General features: G+C 44.2%; 1 protein-coding gene across 1 annotated transcript in view; it reads right to left on the bottom strand.

The window, feature by feature from the left end:
* LOC128693014 (fasciclin-2) overlaps positions 1-9,649 on the bottom strand; it is a 363,867-nt gene extending 354,218 nt beyond the window's left edge. Inside the window, exon 1 of the mRNA XM_070091951.1 lies at positions 9,581-9,649. Coding sequence (XP_069948052.1) covers positions 9,581-9,618 — 38 coding nt within the window. The 5' untranslated portion in view covers positions 9,619-9,649. The remainder of the gene's footprint in view (positions 1-9,580) is intronic.
* Between the last annotated feature and the right edge of the window lie 12,058 nt (positions 9,650-21,707).

Raw genomic sequence — 21,707 nt, 5'->3', positions numbered from 1 at the left:
AATTTTCCAGACCGTTACAAACCCTCCCTAGATTGGGGGAGAAGGGAAGACGTGCAGCCCTTACCTATGCCTATAGGAATGTCAAATTTCTTTATACACTCTTAATCTGTAATGAAGCTCACAGGCTAATGTACTATACACTACCACTTACACGTATTTAAGTTAGTCAGATTAACTTAGTATAATGACTACAGTACCTACACATTAATATGGGAGTAGGCACCACTTTACCCTACCATTAGTGCCCACTGGGTAACGGTGCCTACCCGAACTTAGTACACAGCTATTGTGAGTAACGGGTTACTTACGACAGACCTTGTATAAAGGCTATACCTCGTTCGATACACTAAGAGACAGCTGCAGGTGACTCACACAGGTATTTCTAGGTGTAACACCCTTCCACGAAAGATATCGAGTGTACTGAATGCATTCATGTACCTTGGGGGGACATGCAAAGGGTCTGGCCACCTACCTCCACCAGAGACCTACAATTGCTTCTATCAACACACACACTGCCCAATGAGAGAATAGAGGTACGCAGAATTAATTCAGGTTATCTAGGAATGGGGTGGCAGGTTCCTAGTCTGGATCTAATGACTTGAGAAGGATCACTAACCTAATCAGTCATAACGCACAGACATCCTCTATTCTGCATAACGTCTAATGACTTATAGAAAATGATGGGCAACAAAATATAAACAAAGAGCAATAGATATTCTAGCAATAACAGGCAGTGTGATGACATACTAAGTGCATCATCTAACAGTGTTATAGTAGTGTGTATGATCCAATGGCAGGCAGGCAGGCAGAGGTTTCACCTCACGTAGAAGAAGTACCATAGTTGGTAGGCAGTAGGAGAGGAGAGGTTTTTGCGGATGGAGGTACCGTGACTAATAGGCAAATGAGAATGAAGAGAGGTGAGAAAGGACGAGAGATGAGGAAGGAAGGAAGGTGAGGAAGAGAGATTATGAGGAAAGAGAGACGAGGAGGAAGAGGGGTGAGGAGAAAGGAAGATGAGGAAAAATGATGAGAGGAGAGTTGTGGTAGTGGCCCCCGGAACATACTACCAGCTGGCAGACACGCAGGTTAGTTAGCACCGGTAATAGCTCTCCTCCGCCTCATCTCCCTCCATCACCTAATCAACATGCACTCCACCACCACCACATCAACACACATCCACCACCACCCCATCAACACACTCGCTCACAACCACATCAACACACATCCACCACCACCCCATCAACACACACCCACCACCACCATCACCCCATCAACACACACCCACCACCACCATCACCCCATCAACACACCCACCCCCTACCACCACCACCATCACCCCATCAACATGCACCAACCAAAACCACTTCCCCCGCCATCCCTTTATCAACATGCATCTACCACCACCACTAACGAGTGGAGAGAGAGAGAGAGAGAGAGAGAGAGAGAGAGAGAGAGAGAGAGAGAGAGAGAGAGAGAGAGAGAGAGAGAGAGAAAGAGACTGGGGCAAGCAGGCGCTCACAACAATCACTATCCCATATAAATGACAATCATATGAAAAAATGTCCTCACTATGACCCACTCTCTTGGATGGCCTGTTCCATCTTATCCCCGGCGCCCATATATCCCATGACAGGTACAGTTACCAGAGTTCAGCGAATGTTAATTCGCTAAACTCAGATAACATTTTAGATGAAAATTAGACACACATGTAACATCTGGGTATCTTTAATGTAGACGTTACCCCAACCATTGTCTTTATCAATACAAATTCTAGGACATAATTTGAAGACAGTAGAACTATATACAAAAGATGAAGTAATAGTCCCTCAGCCTTGGAGTTGGTGTGCATATTAATACATTTATTTTTAGGTGTTGATAGACAAAATAAAACATCAATGTTCCTGCCACCACCTCTCAGATTTCCTGCCACCAATTTCTCATGAACGCTCAACACGTATTTCTGGCATAATGTGCCTCATCATACCTAAATCTTACTAGTGTGTCTCACCCTCCAGTACTTCTTCTTAGCTCCAGAGTATTTTACAAGTGCTATGAGACATTCCCAATAGCTTGAAGGCTCTACTGGCTATGTGAGCAGTAAAGGATCTCTGCACATTTTTCACCTCTGATGCATCTCGTGACCTGAACGAAACTGTGAGCACTGAGCAATATTCTTAAAGTTAGAGCATTAGTGAGTTGAATAGCGCCATCACTGGCTCTGTTTCTCATGGTGTCAGTGTTGTCATTTCTCACCTCCCCATCCACTTCAATTTTTCTAATTATTGCATCTTTTGTTGTGTTCTCTAAAAAGTTCATCATTTGATATTATTCCTAAGTTTTTATCTGTTTAGGGAGTCCCGCAGTTCGATTGCTAGAGTACTCAGCTCACACACTGAGGTCCGTGGTTCGATCCTCGGTACGGGTGGAAACATTAGGACGTGTTTCCTTAGACACTTGCTGTCCCTGTTCACCTATCAGTAAAATGGGTACCTGGGTGTTAGTCAACTGGCGAGTCTCTCATCCTGGGGACAAAACTGACCTAATTTGCCTGAAATACTCTGCATAATAAGGGGTTTCCTATATAGTAGTATGTCATCGATGTCAGCTAGGCCTTCATACCTTGTACATGTACTTGTAGAAATATTATTATTATATTATACGAGATGGTCTGCCTACGTTCTGCATTCTGTGCTCGTTTCCAGTTTTCCATTCTTCCCATATTTAAGTAACTGAAATGTGTCACAAATGAACGTCACATTTTCTTTTGACCACTGGAAGAGGTTATTTATATCAGACTGCATTTTGTTCTGCATCTCCTGAGGCGACCCTCGTCCTTATTTAGCTGTCGTCTGCACACGATGATACGAACCTGTGACTTAGTGTTTGTATCTGTCAGCTAGGAGAATGGTAAACAATATAGGTGCAAGGGCTCAACCAGTCCCACCCTGGGTGACTGGCTCAACCAGTCCCACCCTGGGTGACTGGCTCAACCAGTCCCACCCTGGGTGACTGGCTCAACCAGTCCCACCCTGGGTGACTGGCTCAACCAGTCCCACCCTGGGTGACTGGCTCAACCAGTCCCACCCTGGGTGACTGGCTCAACCAGTCCCACCCTGGGTGACTGGCTCAACCAGTCCCACCCTGGGTGACTGGCTCAACCAGTCCCACCCTGGGTGACTGGCTCAACCAGTCCCACCCTGGGTGGCTGGCTCAACCAGTCCCACCCTGGGTGACTGACTCAACCAGTCCCACCCTGGGTGACTGACTCAACCAGTCCCACCCTGGGTGACTGACTCAATCCATCTCTGCCTCCCAAGTTTGCCTACCATCTTGCAGTAAGGTTAACTCTGCCAATAAGAACTGGGAACAACTGAGATATTTCGCTGCTGTTTATATTTGATGACTACATTAATTAACGCTTAGTTAAATTTTGAAAGGGTTTAGTATAATAAAAAGTTGGTGACTGGAACAATACACAAATAACCAGCACTTAGAAAACAGACTTATGACATTTCAGTCCGACTTAAGACCATTAACAGGTCACCATTAACGGCCCAAGTAGTTGATATAATGTTCAGTCTTCTAAGTGCGAGTTATTTGTGCAAAAGTTTAGTACTTCTATTCTGCATTAACATCTTACTTAGTTGATGCACATGACTTCTATTGAATTTTAAAATATTTCTATTTACTTAGGCTCGGGTTTAAAATATTAACATTAACAAGAGAATGACCCAAGAAGCTCCTCCGCCTCTACTCATATACAGGAAGGTTGCCGCTGTGAAGCGAAGCTCTGTAGTCAACCATAGCCTTTTTTCACTTTCAAATGCTTATAAAACCCTGATAACATGTCTACACTATCATATATTAAGTGAGCAATGGAGCTAGGCCTAAAAAAAATGCATATACAGTACACACATTACTTAAAATATTTTCGTCCTTAGCTTATAGTGAGTGGTGAATGCATTTATTGCAGGAAGTCTGAATAAATTAAGAATTGGTATCATTACAGGGAAGCGCTGTAAAGCGGGGCCTGCCTGTACTTATGCGCTCTGATAATTGCTTTGTATTCTGCTGAAAAGACCTCAGCCAGAGTGTAGACAGCCTGTACTGTCAGAGCACACAGCCTAGCCGTCTGTTCTGACTAATTCATATTTCGCGGCATTTAGGTGCTGCCCTCTGTAGGCTCACCCAGGTCAGTGGGAGGCTGAGCCCATTCGCTCTCACTCCTAGGCCGACCGACCTGATAGACACAAGTGCTCCCCCTCCACGGACTGGCTTGCGGTCACTCCCTCACACTGCCCGTTGTGTACTCACTCCTATCCAATTAAAGCCCAACTAGTCCACGGCCGTATCATTGCTACCTACGCTACCTCCATCGGCACTAAACCGCTGTTCAACAGCAAGAACAGTAATAACAAGAGGTCAGACTACCATTCTTCCTCGTGTTTGTCTCCCGTGGTATTTACTTCATTTATAAATGTTGTTATACTCGCCTGGGAAGAGCTGCCTTAAGGACTGCTGAAGCCAAGTCACCTCAAGTGGGGTTCCTTGTTGCTGCTGAGAGGCTCTTGATCCCAGGAATTGGACCTGATTTCCGCATTTTTGGCTCTAACCGAATTGCCTCCCAGTAACTCTTACGAGTTCAGCGTTCCTCCATAAATGTATCCAGGACTCCTGCATTGTTGAAGGATCTTCCGTAAGGACTGTCTTAATTAAGGAGTGTATTGAGGAGTCTTACAGCAGCGACGAGGATGACTGGGGCGTCACGTAACCAGGAGGAATCATCCACAACTACCTGGTAACAGCAGCAGCGCCAGGCAGACGGGGACCACTGCTGCCACCCACTGGGTTGTGAGAGGTGGGCGGAGGGGACCACGGCTGCCACCCACTGGGCTGAGAGAGGACAGTAGCGAGGGCCACTACTGCCACCCACTAAGTTCGGGGGACCACTACTTCGCCCTATCAATTAACCAAGCCATCAACAGACACCTGCCTAGCCATGCTAGGTGTCCTAGTGCCCCCTCTGTAATTAGTATTTTATAACATGTAAACCACACAATATCCAAAATCTGTAAACCCCACATTGTAATCCTTATAGAGAATAAACTTGATTGATTGATTGTCACAGAGGTGGTCACTCCCTGGAACCATCAAGACAAACCATCATCATCATCTAGTCTTGCTGAGTGGAACATACGAGTCGGTCAGCCACCACAGCAACTGACACTTGCATCCAATCAACTCAACATGTTAGTTTTTTTCATCAGAAAAAAAAACACTGGACATGGCCATTTGTAATAAGTATGGTGCCGACACTAGGGCGGGGACGAAAGCTGGCAGTAAGTGTCAAATCAACCAGATTGTGATGGATATGTGGGGCTGCGAGTCACCAACAGCAACAGCCCAGTTGACCAGGCAAGCACCAGACGAGCCTGCCCCATGGCCGGGCTCCGGGAGTAGAAAAACTCTCGGAACTCTAAGGTATGGTACATTATGTTATATTTTTCAATATTTTGTTTACTCTTATATTCACACTTTCCCTGAAATGGTTTGGAGTCTCACAGCACAAAGATGTGATATGAAAACCGAATTCCGTACCGTTGTGTCAGTCTTGGCTAGGTTACGACAAGGGGAGTCGCTGGGCTCTGAACCTACAACCTTCTGAGCTGTGGGCAACTTGCATGACTCCGCGATGACAAAGACATTACTGTGATCTCTTTGAGTAAGGCGTCGGGCACAGACTGGTGAATCATACTTGATCCTAGGAGAACAAAGAACCAGGAAGTTGTCCAATGATAAGTACACAACACTAAACGAGAGTAAAACAGTGAGTGTTGCTAAACTTAAGAGAGAAACACCGACCCAAAATTGGAAACATTGCAGCAGCGGGTAGTAAGGCTTTGAAAGGGGTGGCAATGTATGGTAAACATTAATGTTTTATTTTATAAAGCATCAGAACCATCTGGTTATAGTGATATATTTTAACATTGTGTTTTTAACATCAAATCTACACTATTATTATCAACTTACTACTGTCGTCACAAATTCAAGCTAATATTAATCACAACGATTATAAAACTTCAAAACTTACTTTGAACATTCCACAATCTATAGCCATAATTCCTTCCAAGTCATCAGCAATGTCAGCAAATTTAGAGGAAAGGGAAAATATCCCCACTACTCACACCAGGAGAACTGCTGGGATCTTGGAAGAAAGTGGCACCCCTCCCAGAGAAGAACCTCCATCCCTAGAAATAAACCATTGGAACGTCACTACTGCGTTAAGTTGAATTGGGGCGGGGAGAGGAGGGAAGGGGAGGGGGGGGGAAGTAAACACGGTCGTTTGACGCACATTATTAACCGGTAGCACAACATCAAGGTAGTGGACGACGGAGCAACATACTAAGGTAGCGCAAGACGAGGAAAGCAAAACAGTGCCTGGAGGTTACCTGGAGGTTATTCCGGGGATTAACGCCCCCGCGGCCCGGTCCATGACCAGGCCTCCCGATGGATCAGGGCCTGATCAACTAGGCTGTTACTGCTGGCCGCACGCAGTCCAACGTACGTGCCACAGCCCGACTGATCCGGCACTGACTTTAGGTATCTGTCCAGCTCTCTCTTGAAGGCAGCCAGGGGTTTATTGGCAATTCCCCTAATGCTTGATGGGAGGCTGTTGAACAGTCTTGGGCCCCGGACACTTATGGTGTTTTCCCTTAGTGTACCAATGGCGCTCCTATTTTTATTGGGGGCATTTTGCATCGCCTGCCCAGTCTTTTACTTTCGTAGGGAGTGATTTCTGTGTGCAGATTTGGGACCATTCCTTCCAGGATTTTCCAAGTGTAGATTATGATATATCTTTCCCTCCTGCGTTCCAACGAGTACAAGTCAAGTGCTTCCAAGCGTTCCCAGTAGTTAAGGTGCTTGACAGAACTTATACGTGCAGTAAAGGATCTCTGTACACTCTCTAGATCTGCGATTTCACCTGCTTTGAATGCCGTCTACCACAAAACAACCAGGGGTCAGTGAATCATGTGCTCACTACACCAAGGTGGTGGAAGTTGGGGCAAAGCAAAACACAAGTGCGTAATCCACCACATAATGACCAGGGGTCAGTGGGTCATATGATGGTAAGTAACAGCTGCAAGAGGTTGTGGGCTTGGAAGCATCCAAGGCCCCATCATACCAGGAACCAGAATGGAAATTAGCCAAGAGGTTGGCCAATGAAAGGATTAAGGTGGTGAATGGAAGCAAGAATAAGGTAGGATGAATTGGAAAGTGGGACAGAGGCAAGAATGAATGGACGGTTCTCAAACTGTTGGATACTCGCACCTCCAACATGAACGGAGGGAGGAGATAAGGACGACTGGATGGTGTATAAGTAGTGTCCGATCTCTTAACCTCCACATACTACACCTGAACTGCCGTACTGAAATTAACAAGAGCGTGCAACGGTGCACGCTCTTGGCATCTGACTGCTCTCGGGTGCCGCTCCAGGACGTTACCTCTGTGACTGTGGAGACCACCACTATACCCCCCCCCCATTAATGTGTGCGGGTAAAGGGCGGGAAAAACAATCATCTATCAGGGGATAGAGGGAAGGTGAGGTGCTATATTTTGTAAGAACATTGGGTGAATACTGTGGGATCCAGACACTGCCTGATAATTAAACAAGTTCATCCTCCCTTGGGGAAAGTAGTTTGAGTACATTTAAGGAAAGGAATGTTGTGCTTCAACACTGAGGAGGAGTACTATGTAATTATGACCTTGGGTGAAAATAGTTTGTTTCTTAATAAAAAGGGGATTGCCATTCTTCTGTAGAAAATGGATCTTACACCCAACTACGACATCAAGACAAAGAGAGTTATCGCCACTGGCTTGTTTTTGGTGCCTTCAGAATCTTCAGTCCCCAGTTTTCAGAAGAACGCTTATACATCACTAGTGCTCTCAGTTCACTACAGTTCCACACCCCATACGAGATTGCAGAAAATGGGCTAAGAAAATGTTCTACGGAACGAACAACAACGCAGAAGTAACCACCAGATTCATCGTTTTGCCGGTCAGCAATGTGGCCAAACTATTTAACAACCAAAATCATCAAAATAGGCACTAACTCTTCCTCTTCAATCAAAGACTTGGTGCAGTTTAAACACAAGAAATAACCTTCGACCAGCGAAGAAGTATACATCCATGTGGTGAATGTGACAAGTAGTATGTGGGAGAAAAACTGCTAAGTCATTAAGTATGAGACTATGGGAACACACAAACGCCTGCAGACAAGATGACCACAACAACGCCTGTGTGCAGCACAGGAATAAATGTGGATACTTAATGAACTTTAACGAAACATAATTAGTTATCCGTGAAAACAACCGACAGAGGCGAAAGTTGCTTGAAGCTGCTTTCTTAGTTGCCACAAGTGACACTACCCCACAAAGGTCTGAAGCTTCAGTGTTTCCAAACTTTTGGCTAAAAGATTATCCATATTAGGATCTGTCGTCACGCAAACACAGTGAGCATGGAGAACCTATGTAGGAGGCGTACTGGGTCTGCTGAAATCCAACCTCCCTCTGACATTATTCTTTCACATAACTGTCTAACATATGTTCTGAAATTTAACATGCCTCCAGCTTCACCTCACTTTTGCTTCAGATCACCTACACTGTCTACTATATACTAACCTGATTTAGCTACTCCATATTAGGATTGATGAAGCCAATCGTGGCGAAACATTTCCGTTAATGTCCTGAACTGTACACAGTGTTCTTTTCCACACACAACCACCACTGCTGGAAATAATACGTACGTCACAGTGTAAGAGGGGCAGCAGCAATACCAGGGCAGGGCACTCAGTGATATCTCCCCAGGGGTGGGCACACTGCTGGGCCGTGTTTGGACATACAAATTAAGCCAATTGAGCATTGGCTGTGCTAATGCAAGTAACTGTCTCCCTCCCAAGACTGACAGTTACCTTGATGGTGGACTTCCAGGAGCCAATCTTAGTGCACAACTTCCTCAGTCTAATCAACTGTTAACCTCTAAAGAGTTGCTCTAAACTTTAGAGGACCTCTTAAAGCTACGCCTGGCATCCTACTTCCCTATATTACTATAACTTATGTCCATTTATATTTTGCTATCAATATGCTAGAGCAAATAAACTTGCGTTCTTTTTAAACATTAATCGCAACTATTTTCTTGATTACTAAGCGCATAGCTGCTCGAATTATTTATAAAGAAGAATGAATCAATATAACTTTGCATGAGAAGAAGCACTAAATAATGTATATTAAAGTAATTTTTTAACTATACTGAGACTTGCTTAAAAACTTACCTCAGGCTCGTATGTACATAGGTGTATGTACACATGCTCACACATACACCCACACACACTAAACGCACACAGACAAGAAAAAAATACACAGGAATGCAACTACTCGAGTACACACAACACATATCACATCAACCACAAACAGACGAACGAACGAAAACACACACACACAACCAGGAGCTATGAATCGACCCCTGCAACCACAAATAGGTGAGTACACACACACACACACACACAGACGGTGGCAGTAGTGACCTTGAAGCGTGCTGCTGCTGCTGCTCTTCACCTCGCATCAATATTTCACAAGGTAAACAGCTCTCTCAGTTACCTGGAAAGGAAAGGTGAACGTTGATAAGGTGCTAATATACAGGTGATGAAATCACGATAAATCATACATACAGGTGGTGACTGTTGATAATGATGTGATAATTGATAGTGATTAGTGGTGACACTGATGATGAAAGGTGACAAGTGAGGATACAGTGGTGGTGATATGAGGATGGAGAGAGAGAGAGAGTGTGTGTGTGTGTGTGTGTTAGTTACCATTTTGTCCTAGGCACATGTCGATTAGACACTAGGCCTATTGTATGTGTATATGTGCGTGTATGTGCGTGCGTGCGTGTGTGTGTGTGTGTGTGTGTGTGTGTGTGTGTGTGTGTGTGTGTGTGTGTGTTTTATGACGATAATGGCTGGTGGATGCAATGATGATAACCAAGGTGGTAACGATGAAGATTAGTGGAGGCAGTGGTGATGATGAAGGGGTGATGGTGATACAAGTAAGGATGACAGTGATCAGCGGAGTGTTTGAACACGCATGAGAGCTTAATCCCTCTAGGCTGAGTTGCCAACACTGCCAGTAGTGTGACCTCTGCACTTACCACAAGCACACAACGTAAGAAAACAGTAACCTGTGACCTCTACATTCACAGCAGGAATATAAAATTAAAATGTGCAAAAACATTTATATAGGGAACATTTAAGGGCATTTACTAACTGTAATGATTCGTGGCGAAACATTTTTTTCAAAAATAACAAAAAAAGGCACAATACCGTGACTGGAACGATACACAAATAACCCGCACATAGAAAATAGGAGCTTACGACGACGTTTCGGTCCGACTTGGACCATTTTTTTCAATACCGTAAATTATTTATAAGTGTAAAAATTAAAAAAAAATTAATTGTACAAAAAGGAATAAAGGTTACAAGAGAAAAAAAGAAAGATAATGGCAGTGCCAGAGGCAGTTGAGTAAAGGTTACAAAGTTGTCTAAATGTATGCATGTGTGTGTGTGTGTGTGTGTGTGTGTGTGTGTGTGTGTGTGTGTGTGTGTGTGTGAGAGAGAGAAAGAGAGAGAGAGAGAGAGAGAGAGAGAGAGAGAGAGAGAGAGAGAGAGAGAGAGAGAGAGAGAGAGAGAGAGAGAGAGAGAGAGAGAGAGAGATGGTAATGCAAGTGCAGTAGTAAGGATGAATGGGAGGGTGTTGGCACCTGGGCAAGAAGTTGATATCCTTGGGGTGAAATTTGACTCCAAACTGACCATGAAGAACCATGTTGTAAATCTTGCAAACAAGGCAGCCAGGAAGCTTACAGCACTTCGCCGTATCTCGCATATGCTTGACAGTAGGGGTTGCAAGATTCTGTACGAGGCACAAGTACGCTCACACCTTGAGTATGCTCCACTTTCTTGGTTTGCCTGCCCCCCCTCTGATCTGCGATTGCTTGACAGAGTAGAGAACAGAGCAAGACGTCTCATCTCTCGCCTAGACCAATCCTGGATAGATCTGTCATTTCAGCAGAGCCTTCAACACAGAAGGGATGTGGGTGGCCTTACTGTTATGTACAAGGCCAATATTGTCAAAGTACCACACTTGGATCCACTTCAAGGACAGCGTGAAACAAGCTTTTATGCCACAAGACGGGCAGAAAGCAGCAACTTCACTCTGGTTGTACCTTCTCCAGAACATCACTCCATCTGAGATCATATATACCCAGGATGACTCGAGTCTGGAACACATTCGTACAGCATAATGATGTCAACGAGATAAAGTCAGTTGATCAAATGAAAATGCTGGCCCACAGATGGCTCCAACTTCATCCTGTTCCCTAATTGTATGTCTCATAACAATAAAAATGCTTTCAAATGAGCTGATGTAGGTAACAGCTCTTAGCTTGCCAATAAAGTTAGGAATCCTTAACCTGTAAATAGCTTGTCAATAAAGCTAGGGATCCTTAACCTTGTGAAACCCTGTGTAGAGAGAGAGAGAGAGAGAGCGAACACGTTGAGATATATATATATAAGATTAAAAAGAAGTATGCACTCCAGATGTTAAGCTTTCTTGCTTTTAATATACATGTATACTTGTAAGAGTTTTGATGTTACTTATCATTACACTCTTGAAAGAGCCAATGACCTCGCACATGAGCGGCAACATCCACACAAAAAAAATCTTACCAACCCACATAAAGACGCTTCTGAAGAAAAGGATGTAAATGATTAAGTTCATGAAGAGATATACAGACAAGAGTGATTGTCCATTTACTGTCAATCAAGAGAACATTGCATTAAATAGATGACAATCCAGTGCCCTGGAGAGCGTACCATAACATGCGACATTCTCACAACCTTAAGACATGTCTCCAGTAAGCCTTTGTTAGTTGCGTATAGACTTAGTTACCAGTACACTGAAGATGTCCTCCCTAATTCTTAAGACTATTCAGTCCGGATACATGAGTGAGTGTGGGCCGGACTTGCTTAGCATGGACCAGTAGGCCTGCTTCAGTGCTCCTCCATTCTTAAGTTCTTATAAGTGGCAAAAAATTTACAAACTTTAGTCCCATATCAATCCCTGCCCGTCACGTAAACACAAATTGGTGTTATATAATTTCTTACATCAACTCTCCCTGCATCTCCTTAGACTTAAGAGGGAGGTTTACTATGTAAAGATAATGAATCTCATGTAAAGTGGAAGTTGTCACAGTTAGATTAGGTAAAGTTCGTCAGGAAACAGGACAACTGTTCTTTGACGCGGGTCTCAGCCATGCAATGACCCGCCTCTGGATCTTTTTGTCATATGACCGAGGCCTTCCGCTGGCTTACCGGTCAGCCCCTTTAAAAACTGAAATTAATAAACTGTCACAGTTGCTCTTTGCTGATGACACAATTTTTGGGAGAAACTGGATTTGGGAAGGTATGTACAAGGAAACAAAGCGAACAAATAAAACAGCAAGGTGTTGAGATTAAGAAAAAAAGTTTTGGCAATGAAAGCTTGGAAGAAGTGAGTATGGAGGAAGTGAATTTATTTACATATTTGTGAGTGGACATGTCGGAAGACTGGTTCATGAAAAGTGAGGCATTTGTGGGGGGAGAAAAGTTTACCTATGGAGGTAAAAAAAAAAGGGGGGGGGGAGGGGAGCACCATAGTATATTGGTACTAATGGGCTATAAAACTGACAGCGAAAAGTTGGCTAGAGGCGGTGATGTTATGTCGAGAGCAAGCAGTGTGTGGTGTGAATATTACGCAGAGAATACAAAGCGTTAGAAATAAGATGGTGTGGGGGATTACCAAAGATATAATTCAGAAAGCTGAAAAGGGGATGAGGCAGTTTGAGCATTTAGAGAGGATAGAGCAGGACAGATGACCAAGAGGATGAATAACTCTGGGATTGAAGGGGCAGTGGTGGTCCCAGGAAGGGTTGGAATAAGTCGACGTTGTGAGTTCAGGGGACCTGAGCATCCAGTAAGCTTGTGTAATCGTGTTACAATGAACTGAGTGGAGCCAAGTGCGTTTTATGGCTTGACATGCTGTTGGAGAGTGAGCAAGAAAAAAATTACGAGGGAATTTACGGGGAAATGGTTAGCCGGATTTCTCGAGGTGGGAAGTACAGTGTCTGTGCTCTGAAGGTGGTGATGAGGATGATACAATTCGGTGGGCCATTTTAAATGTGATGTCTGCCCATTTCTGGCAAGACAGATATTGAATTAATGAACGTCAATGTGTTCTGTCACATATATATTGCCCATTCACTGCTTGTTGAACATTTACTCCGAATCTGCCTTTGATAAAGCGAACAGATCTCTCATCCCACATGAACAAGCAAAATGAACACTGGTTGTATCCTACACTACGTTGGATAACGCGGTACCTACTGAATTATCCTGTTCTCTTCCAAGGATAAAATTTATGTACCTAGGTAATATTAGCTCTGTTTTATGTGATCTATTAATCAATGCTTTTCTAAATGCTCTACCTCCCTCGTCTAAAGTTCTAATCTGCACGTGTATCAGGTGAACAGATTTGAAATGATGAAAGGATGGGTTTACCCAATCCATGTTTCGAATCCCCATTCGACAGGTTGCCACAAGATGATTTACGAGTGCACCAACAGGATGTTTCGGTGGCAAAGTTCAATTAAACTCTGCATATATGGAAGTAGAAAAGAGAGACAGGTACTGGAGTAAAAATGAGAGGAGAGAAAGTATAGGGTATTGGTGGAAATAGATGGTATAAAATACCTACACAATGGAAATATAAACACATATGCAGTATAATGTGATCCTTTATTGACTACGTTTCGCCCACACAGTGAGCTTTTTCAAGTCACAACAGAACTACCTGGGGTGGAATGAACGCGAGTATTAATAGTCAGGTTCAGAATGCATTCTGAACCTGACTATAAATACTCGCGTTCCTTCCACCCCAGGTAGTTCTGTTTGTGACTTGAAAAAGCCCACTGTGTGGGCGAAACGTAGTCAATAAAGGATCACATTATACTGCATATGTGCTTATATTTCCATAGGGTATTGGTATAGAGAGGGATGGGTAGTGAGAGGGAGGGAGCGTGGAGGTGAGACAAGTGAGCTATGTTGTGTCCTGATGATGATGGATCTCGTTGATGTCACCCTCACAGGAGATAACCTCCCCCTTACCCCCCTCCCTCTCTCTCTCTCTCTCTCTGTCCGTTTGTCTGTCTCTCTTCTCTCTCTCCCGAGATTACAATGCCTAGTGTAGTCCAAAACCAAGATTACAGTGCCTAGTGTAGTCCAAAGCCAAGATTATAGTGCCTAGTGTAGTCCAAAGCCAAGATTATAGTGCCTAGTGTAGTCCAAAGCCAAGATTACAATGCCTAGTGTATCGGAGCGGAGGCTACTCGAGAGTTGCAATCAGCCCTGGCAGCCTGTTGTGATGTCTGAGTGTCAAGGATACTACGAGTGTCACTTAATCCAGATCTCCACAACTAGTATATTTGTTGACAAATATACTGGTTATCTTTGCTTACACTTTCTGGCTTTATATTCAACGCTTATGAAAGTCAACTTTAGCAAAGGCGGATGTTTGACTGGCATCTCCGAGTCCAGCAATTTGAACAAGAGGTTCACGTTGGCACTTTTCTGAAAATTTTTATATAAAATATATTTGTGTACACTGTAATATATCGACCAAACTGTTGTGATATACTTTACAGGTTCGCTAACATCCATCACTAATCCATCAATGTCTGGAGAAACTTCAATGTTTGCACATATAAACACCTACATTACACATTGCACATATACACACCTACATTACGAGCACACTTGGCACTAACATATTCATTTTCCTTTGTCTTCCTTCTCTCATTTCCCCCTCTACAATCATCACATTTGGCATTTTTTTCTTTTCCCCTATGTACCCTCCTAGCGTCTCTCGTGTCCTCTTCATATTAATCCTCAATCGCATTTTTTAAATACTTTCCCTGACAGGCCAAGTGCTGTTATCCTACCTCAGCTTATATCAAAGCATGTTTATGCGCTCAGTGCGATATAATCCAAGGTATATACAGTATACTGTTTTATCATAGGGTATATACAGTACGTATACTGTTTCTTCCCTCTCTTTAGGGGCGGCGCCATGGGGGAGGGTGGGGGGAGGTTGTTCAAGCGCCAATAAAAAATATAATGTCCCTGCTTCAAGCCAAGTATCCTAGCTTCCCCTCCCCCTCCCCCCCTACTCTTCCAGATAGACTGTCAGTGCTAAGCTCCTCCTCCTATATTAAGGTTCTGGGCTGCGCCAGTCCTTATCAAGAGTGATTCATGTGATCCTGACTGTGTTGTATGAGTGATATTTATAGTAAGTCAATGATTGGTGTTTATGGCTAGTGTTGTATGAGTGCTGTGTTTAGCAAGACAATGACTGGTGTTCTTAACTAGTGCTTTATGATACGTATGGTAAGAATGACTCGTGCTCTTAACCAGTTTATGAGTAATATGTATAGTACGACAATTGCAAAAAATTCTTTGTTAAAACATTTCGCCACAACCTGGCTTTATCAGTTACATAAACTACAACTGGTGATTATGTAGTCTCAAGTCTCGTGTAGTCAATGCTAATAAAGTCATTACAGATCCAACCCTAGCTATACCCAACCCTAGTTGTACCCAACTCTAGGTATAGTACACCTGCAGGATGCCACCCACAATAGTCTACTATCACCCTGGTACTTGTTTACTGTTAGTTGTAGAAGAGCAGCAGGTATAACGAGACTTGCTCATCCATCTTCTCTTACACAAGACTCGAACCAGAGACCCTGTGGTCCAGGAGCCAAGAACCCTGACCAGTCCTAATAAACATTACATTTCAACTAAACTTTTTTGTCCTTCAAATTCCAATTACCTTTCCCGTAAAATGCTCCTCCTCCAAGTCCCTCACTTCCCAAATTGCACATCATTTTTAATATTTTTTCTTAATCGTCTGGTCTTCCCCATATTTGTCTCATTTCTCATTTTTTATTCTTTCTCCAACTGTTCTTTTTAACAATCTCTCAATTTTTGCATTATCTACCACTGTGTTTCCCTCTAAGATCCTTTCTGTATTAAGGATCGAGTATCCTTTGAGATAAAGTAAGAAAGGATAAGCAAGCAGACACAGTGCAAGCACAGCAGCAGCAGCAGGGGTGAAGAAGCACAGGCAGCAGCAGCACGGGTAAACAAGCACAGGCAGCAGCAGGGGTAAACAAGCACAGGCAGCAGCAGGGGTAAACAAGCACAGGCAGCAGCAGGGGTAAACAAGCACAGGCAGCAGCAGGGGTAAACAAGCACAGGCAGCAGCAGGGGTAAACAAGCACAGGCAGCAGCAGGGGTAAACAAGCACAGGCAGCAGCAGGGGTAAACAAGCACAGGCAGCAGCAGGGGTAAACAAGCACAGGCAGCAGCAGGGGTAAACAAGCACAGGCAGCAGCAGGGGTAAACAAGCACAGGCAGCAGCAGGGGTAAACAAGCACAGGCAGCAGCAGGGGTAAACAAGCACAGGCAGCAGCAGGGGTAAACAAGCACAGGCAGCAGCAGGGGTAAACAAGCACAGGCAGCAGCAGGGGTAAACAAGCACAGGCAGCAGCAGGGGTAAACAAGCACAGGCAGCAGCAGGGGTGAAGAAGCACAGGCAGCAGCACGGGTAAACAAGCACAGGCAGCAGCAGGGGTAAACAAGCACAGGCAGCAGCAGGGGTAAACAAGCACAGGCAGCAGCAGGGGTGAAGAAGCACAGGCAGCAGCAGGGGTAAACAAGCACAGGCAGCAGCAGGGGTAAACAAGCACAAGCAGCAGCAGGGGTGAAGAAGCACAGGCAGCAGCACGGGTAAACAAGCACAGGCAGCAGCAGGGGTGAAGAAGCACAGGCAGCAGCAGGGGTAAACAAGCACAGGCAGCAGCAGGGGTAAACAAGCACAAGCAGCAGCAGGGGTAAACAAGCACAGGCAGCAGCAGGGGTAAACAAGCACAGGCAGCAGCAGGGGTAAACAAGCACAGGCAGCAGCAGGGGTAAACAAGCACAGGCAGCAGCAGGGGTAAACAAGCACAAGCAGCAGCAGGGGTAAACAAGCACAGGCAGCAGCAGGGGTAAACAAGCACAAGCAGCAGCAGGGGTAAACAAGCACAAGCAGCAGCAGGGGTAAACAAGCACAAGCAGCAGCAGGGGTAAACAAGCACAGGCAGCAGCAGGGGTAAACAAGCACAGGCAGCAGCAGGGGTAAACAAGCACAAGCAGCAGCAGGGGTAAACAAGCACAGGCAGCAGCAGGGGTAAACAAGCACAAGCAGCAGCAGGGGTAAACAAGCACAGGCAGCAGCAGGGGTAAACAAGCACAGGCAGCAGCAGGGGTAAACAAGCACAGGCAGCAGCAGCAGGGGTAAACAAGCACAGGCAGCAGCAGGGGTAAACAAGCACAAGCAGCAGCAGGGGTAAACAAGCACAGGCAGCAACAGGGGTAAACAAGCACAGGCAGCAGCAGGGGTGAACAAGAAGAAGCAAACAAAATATACACAACGTTTTCTGCCCGCATAGAGATAATAAAGCCTTTAAACTACTGGGAACACCTCAAGGAACTTCCCGGAGCGAAGACGACAGAGATACACACACATATACCGTATATATTATATATATAAATATATAAAATGCATACTACCAGAGCAACGTACTGGATTGAGAGAGATACAAGTGTAAAATAGAATGAAGAGCCCGGCAGCCACGGGCACTTTAGAAGACGGCTGTCAACAGCAGAGCTGAAACCAGTGCAGAGGTTTTCAGGAGGAAACTAGATCCCCTTTTCCGCCAAGTGCCAGATCAACTAGGCTATGACTAAAGTGTGGGGGCCATCACAACACCACGAGCAACAACCTGGCTGAACAAGCAACCAACAGAAAAGCCTGGCTCCAAGCTGGGCTGCGAGGGTACCAAAGCTCTGGAAACCTGTGACAGCTTTACACTACAGTTTTTAAACTGCAACATTAACACCCCTCCTTCAGAGTGCAGGCACTGTACTTCCCATCTCCAGGACTCAAGTCCGGCCTGCCGGTTTCCCTGAATCCCTTCATAAATGTTACTTTGCTCACACTCCAACAGCACGTCAAGTATTAAAAACCATTTGTCTCCATTCACTCCTATCAAACACGCTCACGCATGCCTGCTGGAAGTCCAAGCCCCTCGCACACAAAACCTCCTTTACCCCCTCCCTCCAACCCTTCCTAGGCCGACCCCTACCCCGCCTTCCTTCCACTACAGACTGATACACTCTTGAAGTCATTCTGTTTCGCTCCATTCTCTCTACATGTCCGAACCACCTCAACAACCCTTCCTCAGCCCTCTGGACAACAGTTTTGGTAATCCCGCACCTCCTCCTAACTTCCAAACTACGAATTCTCTGCATTATATTCACACCACACATTGCCCTCAGACATGACATCTCCACTGCCTCCAGCCTTCTCCTCGCTGCAACATTCATCACCCACGCTTCACACCCATATAAGAGCGTTGGTAAAACTATACTCTCATACATTCCCCTCTTTGCCTCCAAGGACAAAGTTCTTTGTCTCCACAGACTCCTAAGTGCACCACTCACTCTTTTTCCCTCATCAACTATATCACAGGGAGTGTAAAAGCTGGCTGGGGCTAGGGTATAGCCACAGCAGATTTAAAAAAAAAAAACACTTGGATCTGGTATATCAGTCAGTATTCATGACGAAAAACATTTATACAGGATACACAAAAGAACATTCAAGATAAACCAGCACAAAGAAAACGCAACAGAAATACCACCACACAAAGTTAAATTACCCTTATTAAAATGTTTATGACAAAAGACTTTCCTAAAAGTTACCTGAGGTCCCAACAAGAACCCCGGTAATTACAAAAACCATCATGCAAGTGAAAAAACCAAAGCCGTGGGCAGTTAAAATGTGTTCCACAGTCAAGAGCATGCCAGAAGTCTCACAGAAAGGAGCAGGAACACCTGGAGAACCTTCTCAAGGTGAAACCTACTGTCGGAGGGCAGCGAACTACCCACGTCCTTTCGAGCCCTGTATACTCTGCTGTTTGTTAGAAGAGCGTGCAGCAGCAGGGCTGAGGAAGCACGCAGCAGGGATGAGCAAGAAGGCAGCAGGGCTGAGCAAGCAGGCAGGCAACAAGAGGGGGTGAGCAAGCAGACAATAATAAGTAGTCCCCTCAATCTAGGCGTGTCCTTCCCTCCCCCTCCCCCACCATCGCGTTAATTATTACCGTGTTATCGTAAATCTGGACGCTTAAAGCACTACCCCAGTGTAATGGTGAACACACTCCCCTTCCGCACACCACGACACAACGCTCTAACGCAAAACACGGCACAGCAAACAGCAGAGCCAAACCAAGCACAGCACGACACCGCAGTCAAGGAAAGTATAACATGACATACCAAAGCCAAGCCAGGCACAGCTGAGCTACGAAGAGCACAATTAAGGCACAACAGAGCCAAACTAAGCACAGTGCTTTAGTATACCAGCGTCATATCTTGTACGACAAAGTGTGTAGTAAAACAGGAGGCAATGACGACAAATGTGTCATAAGCTACAACTAAACTACAGAAGATAACTACAGGATCACAGCCTAACTACATAATATAATTACGTAGAAACAACTTAACACACAAAAAGAGGATCCCAGGAGGGAGAAGAAATATACGGATAAATTGTGTTTGTCTCCATGTGGATTATTATTGAGCACTGACAAGTGTTCCTTACACTTACTTTATTCATGTGCGTGGGTGCGTATATGTGTGAATATAGTATATATATATATATATATATATATATATATATATATATATATATATATATATATATATATATATATAAAGAGGAATGCAGAGGAGAGAGAGAGATTTTGGGAGATGTTAAGTGAATGTATAGGAGCCTTGGAACCAAGTGAGAGAGTAATTGTGGTAGGGGACCTGAATGCTAAAGTAGGAGAAACTTTTAGAGAGGGTGTGGTAGGTAAGTTTGGGGTGCCAGGTGTAAATGATAATGGGAGCCCTTTGATTGAACTTTGTATAGAAAGGGGTTTAGTTATAGGTAATACATATTTTAAGAAAAAGAGGATAAATAAGTATACAAGATATGATGTAGGGCGAAATGACAGTAGTTTGTTGGATTATGTATTGGTAGATAAAAGACTGTTGAGTAGACTTCAGGATGTACATGTTTATAGAGGGGCCACAGATATATCAGATCACTTTCTAGTTGTAGCTACACTGAGAGTAAAAGGTAGATGGGATACAAGGAGAATAGAAGCATCAGGGAAGAGAGAGGTGAAGGTTTATAAACTAAAAGAGGAGGCAGTTAGGGTAAGATATAAACAGCTATTAGAGGATAGATGGGCTAATGAGAGCATAGGCAATGGGGTCGAAAAGGTATGGGGTAGGTTTAAAAATGTAGTGTTAGAGTGTTCAGCAGAAGTTTGTGGTTACAGGAAAGTGGGTGCAGGAGGGAAGAGGAGCGATTGGTGGAATGATGATGTAAAGAGAGTAGTAAGGGAGAAAAAGTTAGCATATGAGAAGTTTTTACAAAGTAGAAGTGATGCAAGGAGGGAAGAGTATATGGAGAAAAAGAGAGAGGTTAAGAGAGTGGTGAAGCAATGTAAAAAGAGAGCAAATGAGAGAGTGGGTGAGATGTTATCAACAAATTTTGTTGAAAATAAGAAAAAGTTTTGGAGTGAGATTAACAAGTTAAGGAAGCCTAGAGAACAAATGGATTTATCAGTTAAAAATAGAAGAGGAGAGTTACTAAATGGAGAGTTAGAGGTATTGGGAAGATGGAGGGAATATTTTGAGGAATTGTTAAATGTTGATGAAGATAGGGAAGCTGTGATTTCGTGTATAGGGCAAGAAGAAATAACATCTTGTAGGAGTGAGGAAGAGCCAGTTGTGAGTGTGGGGGAAGTTCGTGAGGCAGTAGGTAAAATGAAAGGGGGTAAGGCAGCCGGGATTGATGGGATAAAGATAGAAATGTTAAAAGCAGGTGGGGATATAGTTTTGGAGTGGTTGGTGCAATTATTTAATAAATGTATGGAAGAGGGTAAGGTACCTAGGGATTGGCAGAGAGCATGCATAGTTCCTTTGTATAAAGGCAAAGGGGATAAAAGAGAGTGCAAAAATTATAGGGGGATAAGTCTGTTGAGTATACCTGGTAAAGTGTATGGTAGAGTTATAATTGAAAGAATTAAGAGTAAGACGGAGAATAGGATAGCAGATGAACAAGGAGGCTTTAGGAAAGGTAGGGGGTGTGTGGACCAGGTGTTTACAGTGAAACATACAAGTGAACAGTATTTAGATAAGGCTAAAGAGGTCTTTGTGGCATTTATGGATTTGGAAAAGGCGTATGACAGGGTGGATAGGGGGGCAATGTGGCAGATGTTGCAAGTGTATGGTGTAGGAGGTAGGTTACTGAAAGCAGTGAAGAGTTTTTACGAGGATAGTGAGGCTCAAGTTAGAGTATGTAGGAAAGAGGGAAATTTTTTCCCAGTAAAAGTAGGCCTTAGACAAGGATGTGTGATGTCACCGTGGTTGTTTAATATATTTATAGATGGGGTTGTAAGAGAAGTAAATG

Source organism: Cherax quadricarinatus, chromosome 38 (assembly GCF_038502225.1).
Source record: "Cherax quadricarinatus isolate ZL_2023a chromosome 38, ASM3850222v1, whole genome shotgun sequence".
NCBI classification, from domain to species: domain Eukaryota; kingdom Metazoa; phylum Arthropoda; class Malacostraca; order Decapoda; family Parastacidae; genus Cherax; species Cherax quadricarinatus.
The sequence above is the reverse complement of the archived record's forward strand: the minus strand, read 5'-3'. Positions and strand labels throughout refer to the sequence as shown.